Here is a 16,618-nt window from a genome sequence, read left to right as displayed (position 1 = left end):
TGGAACCGGCCCTTTCGAGGGTGCAGACCCGGCAAGGACGGACTGTCTCATGGCATGTCCTCCAAGCCCCCTCAATGATTCCAGGTAGACCCACGCGACGATCCCCAGAGTAGGGGGCTGGATTTCTCTCTTCTACGAGGAGTGGGGTCCGGATCACGTCGGATCAGTGGGTCCTAGATATTCTAAAGCAAGGTTACGTATTGGATTTTGTACAGCCCCCCAGAGACAGGTTTCTCTTCTCCCCCTGTGGGTCGCTTCAGAAGCAGCTCGCAGTTCACCAGACATTGGACCGGCTCCTTGCGCTGGGGGCAATTACCCCGGTGCCTTCCCCAGAGGTGGGCCGGGGTCACTATTCCATCTACTTTGTGGTGCCCAAAAAGGAGAGAACTTTCCGCCCAATACTGGATCTCAAGTTGGTAAACAAATCCCTCAGGGTACCACATTTCCGGATGGAGACATTACACTCGGTGATAGCGGCAGTACACTGCGGGGAGTTCCTGGTCTCCTTGGACCTCACGGAGGCGTACCTCCACATTCCAATCCTCTAGGCGCACCAACGTTTTCTCCGGTTCAAGGTATTAGGCCAACATTTTCAGTTCCAAGCACTTCCTTTTGGTCTGGCGACGGCCCCACGAGTTTTCACCAAGGTCATGGTGGTGGTAGCGGCCGCTCTCCGTCGCGAGGGTATTTTGGTTCACCCTTACCTGGACGACTGGCTCATCCAAGCAAAATCCTTGAGCCAGGATTATCGAGCGGTCGACAGAGTGATACAACTCCTTCAGTCCCTCAGGTGGATCATCAACTTCGCCAAAAGCAGCCTCACCCCGTCACAGTCGTTGGACTTCCTGGGCATGAGATTCGACACAGCGGTGGGCAAGGTTTTCCTACGGCCGGAGCGGGCACAGATGTTGCGGGATCAAATAGAGCACTTCTCTGCTCTCTCTCCGCCCACAGCGTGGTATTATCTTCAAGTACTGGGGTCCATGGCCTCAACTATAGATCTGGTACCCTGGGCTTTCGCGCATCTACGTCCGCTACAGAGAGCCTTGCTTTCTCGCTGTAAACCGGTGTTGCGAGACTTTCAGGCGATTCTCCCGATCCCACAGGCAGCCGAAGACAGTCGACTGGTGGCTAGACCTACGGAACTTGGCTCAGGGGATATCCTTAGAGACTCTGGATTGGATAGTTGTCACGACAGACGCTAGCCTCTCGGGTTGGGGAAGCGGTCTGTCAGACGAGGTCTCTGCAGTGGCCCATCAACCGCTTGGAAACCAGAGCAGTACGCCTAGCCCTAAAAGAGTTCCTACCCCTCGTTCGCCATTGAGCGGTCAGGATACTCTCGAACAACGCAACCACGGTGGTTGCGTTGTTCGAGAGTATCCTGACCGCTAGGCTTCTCGTGCCACCGCTAGGGAGGCACGAGAAGCCGACACATCTCACTGGAAACGGACAAACTCATGGCATGGGCGGAACTACATTTGATCCGATTGGCGGCATCGCACATCGCCAGGGTGGCAACATACAGGCGGATTTCCTCAGCTGTCAACATCTCGACCCTGGAGAGTGGGAACTCTCGGAGGAGGCGATGCACCTCATCGTCCACCGTTGGGGGACTCCTCATGTAGACCTCATGGCGACAGCCCGCAACACGAAGGCCCCTCGCTTCTTCAGTCGCAGAAGAGAACACGGAGTGGAGGGAGTCGATGCTCTGGTACTGCTGTGGCCACGTCATCTCCTCCTCTGTTTTTCCTCCCTGGCCTCTAGTGGGCAGGGTATTAAGAAGAATTGAGAACCACCAAGGCACAGTGATTCTGGTGGCTCCGGAGTGGCCTCGCCGCCCATGGTTTGCAGACCTACTTAACCTGGCGGCGGACGGGCCTCTGCGTCTTGGGCATCTTCCACAACTTCTTCGTCAAGGCCCAATATTTTTCAATGAGGCAGCTCGCTTCTGTCTTGCGGCTTGGCTTTTGTGAGGCGCAAACTGAGACACCGTGGTTATCCGGAGGCAGTGATTTCGACCCTCCTTCGAGCACGGAAAACGTCCACCTCCGTCAATTACGTCAGAGTGCAGAAGGTTTTCGAATCTTGGTGCACGGCGCACGCCACACAACCGGAATACACCTCGGTGACACAGATTCTCTCGTTTCTACAGGCAGGCCTGGAGAAAGGGTTAGCCTATAACTCTCTTCGAGTGCAGGTTGTGGCCTTAGGAGCTTTGTTTCACCGAGGGACAGAGATTCCCTCTCTTCTCATCCAGATGTTGTTCATTTCCTCAAGGGAGTAAAGCATTTGAAGCCGCCACTCCAAGCTCCTTGCCCCTCTTGGAGCCTTAACCTAGTGCTCCAGATCCTTCCCATGAAGCCTCTGGCCAGTGGGCCGGAGGAGGTAAGGTTAGCTCAATTAGGGGTAGCGGTTGCTACCCCTAATTGAGCTGGATGTTCACTTAGATGCAGATCTGGCGCTGCTCTTTACATTGGTGGTGGGGTGGAGGGGAATTAGGGCTGGAGGGTACTGGAAGCCAATAGTAACAGGTGGGAGAGAGAAAAAGGAAAAAAAAAAAAAAAAGGATAAAGTGCGTAGCTTGCTGGGCAGACTGGATGGGCCGTTTGGTCTTCTTTTGCCGTCATTTCTATGAAGGCAGGCTGGTCCGCTCCTCTTTGGAAGCCGTTAGAGGGAGAGTATCATTATTTTACAAGGAATGGACCAGGATCACGTCAGACCAATGGGTTCTGGAGGTGATAAGAGACTACTATGCATTAGAATTTTCACGCCCGATCAGAGAAACCTATGCGGTCTCCCATTGCGTTTGCCACGTCAAACGAGATGCGGGGCGGGACACTTTACAGCGGCTACAGTGCTTGAATGCAGTTGTTTTGGTTCCCCCTCAGGAGTAGGGACTAGGGGAGGTAGTCAGGGTATTTCGTGGTTCCCAAGAAAGAGGAGACTTTTCAACCCATTCTCGATCTACAGAAGGTCAGTGCGGCGCTGCGGGTGCCATGCTTTCAGATGGAAATGCGGATGGTTATAGCGGTTCACAAGGGAGAGTTTCTGGCATTATTGGATTTGACAGAGGCCTATCTACATATTACCATAAGATACGACTATCAGGGATTCTTGAGGTTCATGGTGCTAGGGGATCATTTTCAGTTTCTGGCCCTTCCCTTCAGGTTATCAGCAGCGCCATGGACTTTCACGAAAGTGGTGGTAATGGTGGCAACACAAGGGGGGGAAAGAATCCTGGTGCACATGTATCTGGACAATTGGCTCATCAGGGCAAAGTCTGAATTGGAGTATCGTTTGGTTCGTGTCATGCAGATGCTACGATCGTTAGGCTGAGTAATGAACCTGGCGAAGTCACCTGGAATCGTCTCAGTTGTTGGATTAACTGTGGGCTTGATTTGATACCTGCAAAACAAAACTGTTTCTTACCACGGAGAGGGTGAGCAAGTTGCAGGCTCAGGTGCTTCGACTTTTGTGGCTTTCGGGTCCCAGAGTCTGGGACTATTTGCAGGTTCTGGGTTCTGTGGCATCTATGCTGGAGTTGGTTCTATGGGCATTCACTCACATGCAACCTCTGCAGGGGGCGCTTTTATCCTTTTGGAATCCGCTCTCAGAAGAATTTCAGCTTCCTTTGCCACTTCAGGGGGATGCCAGGTCCATGCTCTCATGGTGGCTGTCTCATCCCAATTTGGAGAAAGGGGTGGACTGGAGGTTCCAGACTGGGTGGTGGCGGTGACCATGGATGCCAGCCTCAGAGGTTAGGAGGGGCAGTATGTCAAGGACGGATGGCCCAAGGTCAATGGTCGCCAGTGGAAGCGTCCTGGTCAATCAACCAGTTGGAACTAAGGGCGAATTTACACTCATTCAGGGACGAACAGTATGCGTGTTCTCAGACAATGTGATGTCTGTGGTGTATATCAATCATCAAGGTGGAACAAAGAGTCCCCTTGTGACTCAGGAGGGGCAGGAGTTTATCTGGGTGGAGAAGCATATAGCGGGAGTAGAGGCATCTCACATGGCCAGAGTGGATAATGTACAGGCAGACTATCTCAGCAGATAGCAGCTGGATCTGGGGGGAGTGGGAGTTGGCGGAGGCCTTTGCCCTTATCCAGGCCAGATGAGGTAGGCTGCAGTTGGACCTCAAGGCAGTTTGAGAGAATGCAAAGGTGGATCAGTTTTTCAGCTGCTGGAGGGAGGTTGGCTCCGAGGGAATTGACGCCCTGGTACAACTGTGGCTGACGAAGCTTCTGCTCTGCGTGTTTCCCCCGAGGCGCCTCATAGGCTGGGTATTGTTGCATTGAGCATCATCCGGGCAGGGTGATCCTAGTGGCACCAGAGTGGACATGCCGGCCATGATTTGCAGATCTGATTCATCTCGCTGTAGATGATTCCATTCACTTAGCCTATCTGCATGGGCTGTTATGACAGGGGCCAATCACTTTGATCTAGCGGCTTGGCTTTTGAAAGGCGACTGTTTCGTTTGACAGGGTACTCTGAGCTGGTGATTACAACTTTGCTTCAGCCGAGGAGGCCTTCCACTTCTTTGGCTTAAATCCAGGTTTGGAGAGCATTTGAGTTGTGGTGTTTGTAGAACGGGCTACAGCCGTTGCAGATAGATATTCCTCAAATCTTAGCCTTTTTGCAAAGTGGCTTAGCAAAGGGGCTGGCCTATAATTACCTCAGAGTACAAGTGGCAGTCTTAGGCTGTCTTTATGGTAATCTGCGGGGGAGGCCGTTGCATCTCATCTGGATGTCATGCATTTTCTGAAGGGGGCAAAGCATTTGCGTCTCCCGATCCAGAGGATGTGTCCAGTGTGGAACCTTAATCCTTCAAGTTATTTGTGGTCCTCCCTTTGAACCGATTAGAATGGCTTCTTTGAAGGATCTCACCATAAAGACCGTTTTCTTGGTAACATTTGTTTGGCTAGGAGGATTTTGGAACTTCAAGCATTATCATGTAGGGACCCCCTTCCTTTGCTTTTTGGATTATGGGGTATCGTTACGCATGGTCCCTTCCTTCTTTCCAAAGGTCATTTCTTCTTTTCATCTCAACCAGATGGTGGAGCTGCCGGCTTTCCTGCATTTGGCATCCAATACTCCACTTGCGAAGAAGTTTTACCTCTAGGATGTTCGGCGGATTCTCTTGCGATATCGTAAGGTGATGAAAGCTTTTTGGAGATTAAGTCTTATTCAGTAGAGCGAAGAAGGGAAATAAAGCTTCCAAGGGACATGATTGTGCCATGGTTGAAGGAGGCGATAATTTCAGTCTATATCTGTAGGGGTCCATCTGTTCTGGATACGACGTGGGCGCATTCTACTAGGGTGCAGGAAACCACCTGGGTGGAGTATCAGCTGGTTTCTCCGCAGGAGATTTGTTGGGTGCCGACACAGTCTTCACACTTTTACCCAGCATTACTATCGGGATGTTCATGTGCCAGAAGAGGCTGCGTTTGGGGAAAGTGTTTTGCACTTGGGTCTTTTGGGTTCCAGCCCTGTGTAGAAGGGCTTGTGATATTCCACTTATCTGGACTGATCTGGAGTAAGAACAGGAAAGGAAAACTGGTGTTTACCTGCTAATTTTCATTCCTGGAATACCACAGGTCAGTCCAGAAGCCCATTCTTTTGGGGGGGTCGCAAGGCCCTGTGTGCTCGATCAAATTGTATGTCGGGAGGTAGGGATTCCCCCTGTTTTTCAACTCCCCCAATAGATACAAGCAAAAGTCCCGGATCAGCACAATGCAGTCCTCGGATCCTGTCGGCTCAGGAAAACCTCGGAAACGGAGGTTGCTCCTCCTCGCTCTATTTTCTAGATCGGCGATTTTGGCCGAAAGTTGATCAGTGTCCGTCCGAAGGGAATCAGTAAGATTTTTAGACACTAATACCTGTTCAGCTTGACCCTCTAGATGCACGTCTAGATCGTCCACTCTATGGCCCAGAGTTGTGAGGTCCTCACGTATCTCCTCCACGTGCACTAGTAATTCTTGCCGGAATGATTTTATATCCGCCCTTAATCCAGCAAACCACTCCCGGAATTCGTCCCTGGTCAGATGTTCGGACAGTGTCCCGTCGGAGGGTTCAGTGGATGTCAGGGACGGCTCCGAGGATTCAGCGCGCGAAACGCCACCATTTTGGTCTCCGTCTTCGTTAGCGGGGGAGCCGCCGGGATCTTTAGTTCCTTCTTTCTGGTAGGAAAAACGTTGCAGATCTGGGTTTTTTTTTCTTGCTAGCCATAGCGCTCAGCAAGGGCTCTCTCCCAGGATCTAGAGATGGTTGCAAGATGTGGCTAGAGCGCAGATCGCCGTGGATTCGGCGAGAGGTGGCGGGAGCTCAAAATTCAAGCTGCCATCTCTCAGCGTGACGTCACGCGCCCCAGAAGCCCATTCCTTTGATTTTTCAAAAGACCTTTCTTGCTTCTGAATATTGCTAATGCAGTTTTTAGTCATATGCAGATTTACAAAGATTGACTTTCAAAAATTGTACATAGGTTATAGGTTAAAGTTGCAAATTGCAGTGATCCTGGTTATGAGACGGGGCTCCAACTTTGTCTTCGCTTGCCCAGAATTATTTGGGGTTTTCGGATTGGACATCTTGGCTTCGGTACAGGTCAATACTGAGGGTCTGCAGGTGGCACTCTCGATTATGTAGCAGTGCCTGAAAAGTTTTTATTCTCTGCCTCCATCTGCAGGTAGGGATGCAAAACCCACTTGTCTGGACTGATCTGTGGTAATCCAGGAACGAAAATTAGCAGGTAAGAACCAATTTTCCTTTGCTTATCTATAACAGGTGTTCTCAGAGGACAGCAGGATGTTAGACCTCATGAAACCCACCCATCACCCCATGGAGTTGGGTTTCCATTTCGAGGGTTTTCTCATTTTTATTAGTCTTAATTCTATGAAATAAGAATGAGAAGACCCCGTGTGACATATTGTATGCTCAATGAGGCTCAGTCAAAGTTCTAGAAACTTTGACATACGTTTTCTATGCCAGGCTCCATTCAATGATGTTACCAATGTGTGAGGACTGACATCCTGCTGTCCTTGGAGAAACTGACAGGTAAGCAGCTCTGCTCATGTTACCTATTAGAACAGTTTATCGTTTTTGTCAAGTTAAACTGAGATTTTCGATGCTTTAAATTTTGGACTCCGAATTATGTATAATAAAAAAACAAACCAAAAACCAACATTTAAACAGTTTACTGTTTCCCATTACACTTTGTCACCAAACTTACTTGGCATGTATCTAAGTAAACAAGCTGTGTATTTTAGTCTTTCTCTTATGAAACAGTCTTAAAAATGGAGTTGCTGCTCCCCTCAATGACATGGTGTATTCATTCTGTCATCAGCTAGGGCCAAGTCACCCAGATTCAACTGTAGTTTTCCTCTATCTCCTCTTTTTTAGGTACGGAGTTTGAGGGAGCCATTATTGCCCTGTTTCATCTGCTGGCTACGCGTAGTGACAAAGTCCGGGCCCTCCGTGAGGCCTTCTACCGCCAGAACCTGCCCAACCTCATGAATCTGATTGCTACCATCTTTGTCTTTGCTGTTGTCATATACTTCCAGGTCAGTCACCTTTTAAAACTTAAATTGAGGATTGCCCCCCATGGCTTAGTTTGCAAATTTTGGATCCCCTGTTCAGTAGGGCAGGGTGGGTCTGGGCATGCTGGAGAGGGAAGGTTGTTGCTATAGTGGTAGCCCTTACTGGCTAACCACTTGCATCGATGAGGTGCCTTTCCAGCTGTAGAGCTGGAAAAGACCACTAGGACCACATGGACCTGCTCGTGTGAGGGATGGGGTGGCAGAGATTGAAGGATCAAGGGAAAAAAAGCAAAGAAGAAAATGCTGAATTTTGGCTGTTTTCAGAAATATGTCTGAAACATGATAAAATAGACAAAATTCTCACATTGAACAGAAAAGCCATTATCCAGATAATGTTTGTGTCGTTACTGTAGCATTAATACTCTATCTTTTTTAGATTAATTGGCTGTACTTATAAGGGCTTAAAATCTAAGTTTGCTCTAAAAAAAAAAAAAAAAAGTCTCATCCAAAGCTGGAAATGCCTTGATTTTAAATTTCATTCACACTGGGTCAAAGTGATATTAAATATATCAAAACAAATGATAGTTTTATTAAGATATTTTTAAACCTTTGTTTCAGGGCTTTAGAGTGGACCTCCCCATCAAGTCAGCCCGATACCGTGGCCAGTACAACACCTATCCCATCAAGCTTTTCTACACCTCAAATATTCCCATCATCCTGCAGTCTGCCCTAGTGTCAAACCTGTATGTCATCTCCCAGATGCTGTCTGCCCGTTTCAGTGGCAACTTGTTGGTTAACCTGCTGGGCACCTGGTCTGTAAGTATGCAGATAGAGCAATGAATTGTATTGTTGCACCTTTTGGTGAAAGTGATGATGCTATGTAAGTATTTTATAACAGTGTTGTCAATCAGTACTTGATTGACAACACTGTATCTCTGTATCTGATTCACTACTCTCTGTATCTGATTCAGTAGGGGGAGAGGGGGGGTTTGAGTTTGACTACTTTGGAGCTCTCTTCAGTCTTCAAATGGACAAGAGCTCTGCTCCCCTGTTAAAAAAATAAATAAATAAATAAAAAAATCAATGGTTAGAAGTGGTTCTTTGAGAGAGGCTTTCTATGTAACTTTTATGTTTTGTTTGTTAGGACACTTCTGCTGGAGGGCCTGCTCGAGCTTACCCTGTTGGTGGACTTTGCTACTACCTGTCTCCACCAGAATCATTCGGGTCTGTGCTAGATGACCCCGTCCATGCGGTGGTCTATATCGTGTTCATGCTGGGCTCCTGTGCTTTCTTTTCCAAGACATGGATCGAAGTGTCTGGGTCCTCCGCTAAGGATGTAAGTGGTGATCTAGGTCCACGAGAACATAAATGCAAGGTTGAGAGAGTTCTTGGTATTAACATTAGCAAATATTTTGTCAGTGATTTGCAGGGACTGTCAAGGTGATTATCTAACCCATTTTGTAATGCAGGCTGTTTAGTGGGCTTGCCTATTTTTTGACCTGTGTGCCTATTGCTGGAAGTATATGAATACACTGCATGTGCACCAAAATAATGGAAAATAACCCTGAATTCTTGTTCAACAACAGGGAAAAAAAACAGGCAAGAAGCTTAAACTGCTGTAGTGTTTCTTGTAGGATTACCCAATTATAGCTGCATTTAGTGTGACAAATTATACCACTTTAAAGCCTTGGGCAAGCTCTAATAATGTTACCATTTTACTGAAGAAATTAGATAATGTTTTTTCTCTGCTGTAATTTGAGATCTCCAGTGGGCCCTGGGAATTTGTGTGGAAGTGACCTCTCATTAGCTATGCTTTAGGCTTCTGCTTCTTAGTGTAATGTAAATAACCTGCCCAGAGTAGATCAGAGAATGGAAACATGACACCAGTCATATAGAGGCAGATTCACAAGCACTCACTCTCTCTGTATCCTTTATACATGTGATTAGTTATGTGACTCTCATCTGAAGAAGGTTAAGGGCCTCTTAAAGGTAGTCTGGTTCTATTTGAAGGAAGAAGTTCCTCTTACCGAAGGAAGATGCTGGGGATGTTCCCAATAAAAGTGCGATAGGATTTATTTATTTTTTTGCTAAGGTTTAAAGGAGGGTGTTGAGTAAAGAAACTGAAAATGTCACATGCCTTTGCACTTTCAGAGGTTTTAATGGTGCCGGTACTGAGGATGCATGTTCCTGTGCCTTCATCTCTGGTGGCTTTGGCTAGGCTGCTGCACTAATTAGAACAGACTTTTTTGGGATCATCATGCTAGGCTCAACAAAATATAGAGCCATATTTCTAGGTAACAGTTGCTTGCCTAGTATCTGAAAATTTCTGTACACAGGAGTGTGTGTACATCTCAGTGCTCTTTTCTTTCCTGTTTTCTGACCTATTTTTTTTGTCAGAAAATGTTCTTAACAGTTTGTCTGTAATGGCATTTTGTATGACCCGGTATAGCACAGGAGACAATATAAGGCTTGAGCAGGGTAGATGAATAAGGCAGTCTGTCTTTACTAGAAGCGTTGTACTCGTGGACTAGACTGCCTGCAGAGGTTATAGGAGTAAAACCTAGAGTTCAGAAAGGCATGGGGCATGACTGGTAAAACTGGAGATTAGTCAAGCCCTGAGGATACTATGGCAGGGAGGGAAAGTGGTTCTAACACTCTTATCTGCTTTGTTCCTTCGTTTTGGTATCTTGGACTCTGTACATGAAATACTGTAAATGGGGGGAGGGGGAGGAGTGCTTTTTATTGCAAACCATAAGCATGCTTTTTACCTGATAGGTTTCTAAAACCTATCTACTACTATTTAACATTTCTGTAGTGCTACACAACATTCGCAGTGCTATACAAAAAGACAAGAGACTTGGGGTAATTCATAAAGCAAGACAATGGTTAAGAAAAGAAAGTTAACAAGACTAAAAGCAAACAATCGGGCATAACATTTAAAAGCAGTTTCAAAAAGGTGGGTTTTTAGATGGGGATGTATTTTGCATAATATGTTTTCTGTTTGGTTTGAATTTAGGTAGCAAAGCAGCTGAAAGAACAGCAGATGGTAATGAGAGGCCATCGGGAGACATCCATGGTGCATGAGCTGAACAGGTGAGTGTGGGGGAGAAATGTGTACATTTGTGCGGGGCTTTTTTTAACTAGTTGTTTCAAATCCTGTTCTACTTGTCATCTCAATTCCCTGTACCTCCTTCCGTCTGGTTGTGAGAGGATAGTATATTCTTTCTCTACAAAATGTAAAATGAAACCAGTAGCTATTACAAAGATGATACAAGCTGCTTGTGCTCCTAACAAAAGCATAAGTAGTGCCATGCTGGGTCAGTTCAGGTTCCACTGAGCCCAGCATCCTATCTCCAGCAGTGGCCAGTCCAGGTCACGAGTACCAGGTAGATTCCTACTGGTTGATCTATTTCTTGTATCTCACTCCCAGGGTAAGCGCTGGATTTCCCAAGTCTACTTGGCTAATAACTGTTTATGGACTTTTCCTTCAGCCACTGTTAGTTACTTACCTTAATCGCATTCTCGGTAACAGATTCCATAACTTTGTGTGCTGAATGAAAATACTTCCTACGATTATCTGCCGCTTGCTAGTTTCATGAAGTGTCCCCTAGACCCAGTGATATTTGAAAGAGTAAATAACTGTTCCCTGTTTACCCATTCCACCCCATTCATGATACCAGGTTTCTTTGAGAATAAAGACGGGGCAAATGTAATTATTGGTATCTTACTGCTGAGCAAATATCTTATTATATAAGTTAGCAGTATCTGTAGCCGGGACTGACTGTCTCTCTTCTTCCTTGTGTTTGTCAGGTACATTCCCACTGCGGCAGCATTTGGTGGGCTCTGCATTGGCGCACTCTCGGTCTTGGCGGACTTCCTTGGGGCCATTGGCTCTGGAACTGGAATCCTGCTGGCAGTGACCATAATCTACCAGTACTTTGAAATCTTTGTAAAGGAACAGAGCGAAGTGGGAAGCATGGGGGCCCTGCTCTTCTAAAATATTCCTATTGTGGAGCCAGAAGAAAGTAATTTTCAAACTTTCATCAGGAAAAGAGGCGGGCAGAGAAAATGTTATTCCAAAAACTATAAGTGGGGGGGGTAACAGATCTTTTAATGGTAATGTCTACACATCATACCATTTTGTGTAGGGTCTTTTGTTAGCATACTATTTGCATTTTTAAATTCTTGGAAAATGTCAAACTTTTTTTTTCTTTTTTTTTTTAAGAAAATTGTTTATTTTTAATTAAATTGGTTTGGACAGTTTAAATCCCATCCCCAATTTTTTTTTTTTTTCCTTATACCATCTTTTGATTTATTTTGAAAGGGTTTTTCCCCCCCCTCTGACTGTTCAGCTGCATAGCAGGGGAATCCATAGGTGCATCTTGCATTAATTCATTGGGGGAATGGATCCATGACTCCTGGCATAGTTGGCTTTTTCTAGTTGTAAGCACAAACTGCCTTGACCATGTTCCACTTTTTGTTTTTGAGAATAATTTTAAGATTGGAGAATGTTAATGTAAACCTCATTGCTACAGTCCTTGGTGTATTGCTGCCCATTGTGAAAGAATCTTTTGTCTGCTTTGTGTGGTTCTAAGTATCACTAGGGATTGGCAGACATTTTGTGGCTTCATAATTTGCAGATTTTACACATCCAAGTGAAGGACCTGAAAAACATAATACCCAGGATTATGGGTTATTTCATCCCTAATCTACCAGCTGACAAGCTTGTAAGTTAAAACATTTTGTGGACTGGTTTGCCCGCAGCTTTGCAGCATCCATTCTGGAAATATCACTCCATCCTTAGAGATGTGCAATCAAGAGACAACCCCCTTTCCCCAGCCTTCTAGGGAGGGAAGGCAGTGTTGCATCAGAGTTGTGACAAAGGGGTGTCCTTGTAAAGCTTAAAGTGAGATCAGTATGTCAGAAGTTGGGATGTTGATTTGAAACTGGTGCCTAGTTTCTAGACCGAATTAAATGCATTAATTTCAACTGGTTGATGCTGATCTCAGGTTAGCCCAGGTTCCTCTGCTTGGGAGAGGGATTGCTTCTAGGAGGGATTGGTATGATAAAAACAGTGACCAGATTACTGCTGTTGCCTCTTCACCTCACTGCCATCTGGAATTTGTGTATTCTTTCTATCCTTTGTAAAACCCAAAGGTCCTTGGCGTGCGTTGTGCTCTGACCTGGCAGGTGTGAGAAAAACACGTTCCCTGAAATATTTTCAAGATTCATTCCTTTGTACAATAAGATGTATTATCTTAGAGGTGGGTTAAGCAGTGGCATGGTGTATATGGTTTCTGTCAGTGAATGGAATAACTGTTTGCTTGTCAGTATATATTCCTGTTTTTCCCTGAGTAAGTAAAGCCTTCCCCCATCACTCCATGGTGCACTTCCTATATACCCTTCTAATTCAACATTTATTTAATGAGGTGATACCTGCTTATTGTCAAAGCTACTCTTACCAGGATAAAAACACATTACAATAGAATGCTAGTTTAAAAATGCTGGAGAAACTATTAAAGCTATACTTTTTTTTTTTTTTTTTTTTATTTGGACAGGCTGAACCTCTGGCTGTAAAAAGTTACTTTAAGAGGCTAACAATTGAAATTCCTTCCTTGAAACAGTGTTGTGCAGAGAGGAATAAGAAGGACCTGTTACGTTTCTTGCACTGACCTGTAGGGCTTTGTGTACAATGCTGTACGTTTTTGCTGCTCTGACATTTGTCAGATAAAGCTGCTTTCTCCCTGGCCCAGAAGTGTTTGAATGCTAACAGATGATTCCCTATTCCCATCTGCTTTCACAGTGGCAGCTGCAATATAGTGTAGTTGTGATTCAGGTAATCATTAAGAAGAATCATCTCTCACCTTAGTGTAGGATGTACCTCCATAAACTCAGAATCTGGGTCATTCCTGATGTGGAACAAGTTTCTGGCTCAGATCTTTGATGGAATTGAGTAGGTTTGTAATAAAATAGCTTTTTATGCTGAGTGGTATCTTTTTAGAAAAAGAAAAAAAAAAAATCTCAAACTCCCCTGGTCCTTGACAGAGAAAAGGCATCAGACTGAAGATTTTTAATCAGCTCAATTTGAGTGTGTCAGCTTCCATGAAACCAGTTTGCAAGCTTCTTTCTTGGAACACATCATGTACCATGCTTGGTTTTCACCATCTGCTGCAGTTTCTTGTACATACACTTGTTCTATGCATTTGTATTTTGTTGACTAGTGCTGGAAAATTTGTATTCTTGAGCAGTTATGTCCTGAGGCAGGACCTGCTGACCAACAAGTGGACATTCAGAATAAAATAAATTACAATTAATCCTGTTTGCTAATGAATGAAAGTACACCAGAGTATATGAATGGGTGGGCGGGATCATCCTAAACCTTGTATTACTTTTCTTGCCATCTATAATTCCACTTTTCCTAGTGTGTAGCCAGATGGACTCAGGACCAATGGGTTATGTTTCCCTGCCAGCAGATGGAGACGAAGTCAAATTTAAAGACTGACGTCACCCTACATACACCCCTGCAGTGACCTCAGCCCCTCAGTATTCTCCGTCTCCAGCAGATGGTGGAAGTACCTCTCCCTAGGGGATTGCTGTACTTTTTGGAAGGAGAAATTCTACTTTCTAAATTGAAAGAAAATTGAGCCTTGCTCTCTTGCGGTGATACCAAAAGGTTCCTCCCCCAGTTGAGAATTCCTGAGGCGATTTCTGAGATCCCTCAGAGGTGTGCCTTGGTCCGGTAGCTGGTTCCCGGTGTGGACTTTGCTGCTTAAGGAGCTGAAAGGCAGTGGGTGCAGGAAGCTGAGCATGGCGGTGATGGCCAAAGCCCTCTTCCCCCACAGCTGGAGACAGTCTCTGTACTCAGCTGGTAAGCGCTGAGCCCAGGTAAGTTTAAAAACAAAAAAAAAGTTTTACCTCCCGATTCAGAAACGTTTGGTGGGGTTTCAGTAAGACTTCCTCTGGTCTCCTTGCTCGGCGTGCCATACCGACATCGTTCCCAGAACCCGTAGGGGAAATGGGCTTCTGAGCGGGTTGAGTGGCCCCCAGTGGGCTAGGCCCCACTTTAGGTTTAGTCAGCACACCACATGGTAGGCTGCGGTGATGCCATCTTGCGCACACCTTTGCCCTCCACAGAATGTCTGAACACGCAGTGTATCTAACATATGCATAAATACACATATCGCAGAACACAGGAAAAGCCAAGTGCACGGGCTGTGTATGTGCCTCACCGCGTTCCGCCTAGGCGCTCGAAATCTGTGCACCTAAAAATCTTTGAGCCCCTAGAACACACAGTTACCCTTGCCAATGTCACTGGCAGCCAAGAAACATAAACTCCTTTCTCTCTGTGCTGCTTGTCATATTAGGGCTTCACGGTCTGACCTGGATTCCAACTTATGCCCAAGGAGAGTTTGCCTCCCTGGACTTTAAGCCTGGCTCCTCCCATTCAGAGGATGGGTTAGCCACAGCCTTACTGGAAGTACCCTGGATCTGAGTACTCCCTTGACTGGGTCATCCATGGGAGAGGGAAATTAGCGACACCTACCCCAGTACCTCCTGGGCTAGTCATAAGAACATAAGAAATTGCCATGCTGGGTCAGATCAAGGGTCCATCAAGCCCAGCATCCTGTTTCCAACAGAGGCCAAAACCAGGCCACAAGAACCCGGCAATTACCCAAACACTAAGAAGAACCCATGCTACTGATGCAATTAATAGCAGTGGCTATTCCCTAAGTATAATTGATTAATAGCCATTAATGGACCTGGCTGCCTTCTCTTGGGTGGAATTTTTCCAAGGTCTACAAGCCTTCGTACAGGCGCAGTCTACTACCTTGATTGCCCCTGTCCGGACAGAACCTCAGCCAGTAAGCCCTTTCTCTCCCAGTCCTATCGGCAGACCTCGAGGCATACCTCGCCTTACCAAGGGCATTCCTGGTAGGAACCCAGATGGTTCAGATGATGACAGTCCGAGCCCCTTGGAAGAAGGGGAAATTCCCTCTGGATTGGAACTGTTTCGAACCATGTTGAGGTTTTTTATTAAGAGACTAATTGCTGGCCTTGGTTTCCCAGACCCAGAAGATTCTGGGAGTCCCTGGGACTGATTCTATGACAGAATCGAAGAATCCCATTTTGATCTCCGTACGGAAAGCATCTTGCTACTTTCCGGTACTGGAAGTCATCCAGGAATTGAATGACCTGGAATGGAATGCCCCGGAAGCAAGTTCTAAAGGGGGTCGAGTGTTAGAAACGCTATACCCACTGGATCCGGCAGTGAGAGAGCGTTTGCAGTTCTTTAAAGTAGATAGCTGGTCTGGGCTGTCTCAAAGCGAACAACTATCCCAATGGAGGGAGAAGTGGCCTTAAATGATGCACACGATAGACAGAGAGTCCATTCTTAGACGAGGTAGCAATGACCTTGCAAATTGCTGCTTCTTGTGCCTACTCCTCTCAGGAGGTGGATGACTTAGAGATGAATTCCAGAGTGGTTATGGAACCCACTGCCTCCTTTTTAGCAGACATGGGCTCTGATCTAGTCCGTATTTCGGCCTCAGTGGTGGTGGCCAGAAGACAGCTATGGCTGCGGAATTGGTCAGCAGACACAACTACCAATGCAAATCTTACAAAGATGCCCTTTAAAAGATCACTCCTTTTCGGAAACAAATTGGAAAAGCTGCCCAGTAAATAAGACATAAGAAATTGCCATACTGGCTCAGACCAAGGGTCCATCAAGTCCAGCATGCTGTTTCCAACAGTGGCCAATCCAGGCTACAAGTATCTGGCAAGTACCCAAACACTAAGCAGATCCCAAGCTACTGATGCCAGTAATAGCAGTGGCTATTCTCGAAGACAACTTGATTAATAGCAGTTAATAGACTTCTCCTCCATGAACTTATCCAAACCTTTTTTTAAACCTAGCTACACTAACTGCACTAACCATATCCTCTGGAAACAAATTCCAGGCCTTAATTGTGTGTTGAGTGTGAAAGAATTTTCTCTGATTAGTTTTAAATGTGCTACTTGCTAACTTCATGGAGTGCCCCCTAGTCCTTCTATTATCTGAAAGAGTAAATAACCAATTCACATTT

The 16,618-nt window shown here is 46.0% G+C and overlaps 1 protein-coding gene across 1 annotated transcript in view; it reads left to right on the top strand.

Moving 5' to 3' along the window:
- SEC61A1 (SEC61 translocon alpha 1 subunit) overlaps positions 1-13,849 on the top strand; it is a 43,220-nt gene extending 29,371 nt beyond the window's left edge. The window contains exons 8-12 of the mRNA XM_029601309.1: positions 7,399-7,559; positions 8,154-8,351; positions 8,680-8,871; positions 10,552-10,628; positions 11,346-13,849. Coding sequence (XP_029457169.1) covers positions 7,399-7,559; positions 8,154-8,351; positions 8,680-8,871; positions 10,552-10,628; positions 11,346-11,532 — 815 coding nt within the window. The 3' untranslated portion in view covers positions 11,533-13,849. The remainder of the gene's footprint in view (positions 1-7,398; positions 7,560-8,153; positions 8,352-8,679; positions 8,872-10,551; positions 10,629-11,345) is intronic.
- The last annotated feature ends 2,769 nt before the right edge of the window (positions 13,850-16,618 follow it).

This window comes from Rhinatrema bivittatum, chromosome 4 (genome assembly GCF_901001135.1).
Source record: "Rhinatrema bivittatum chromosome 4, aRhiBiv1.1, whole genome shotgun sequence".
Taxonomy (NCBI): Eukaryota; Metazoa; Chordata; class Amphibia; order Gymnophiona; family Rhinatrematidae; genus Rhinatrema; species Rhinatrema bivittatum.
This window is presented reverse-complemented; position numbering and strand designations above follow the sequence as displayed.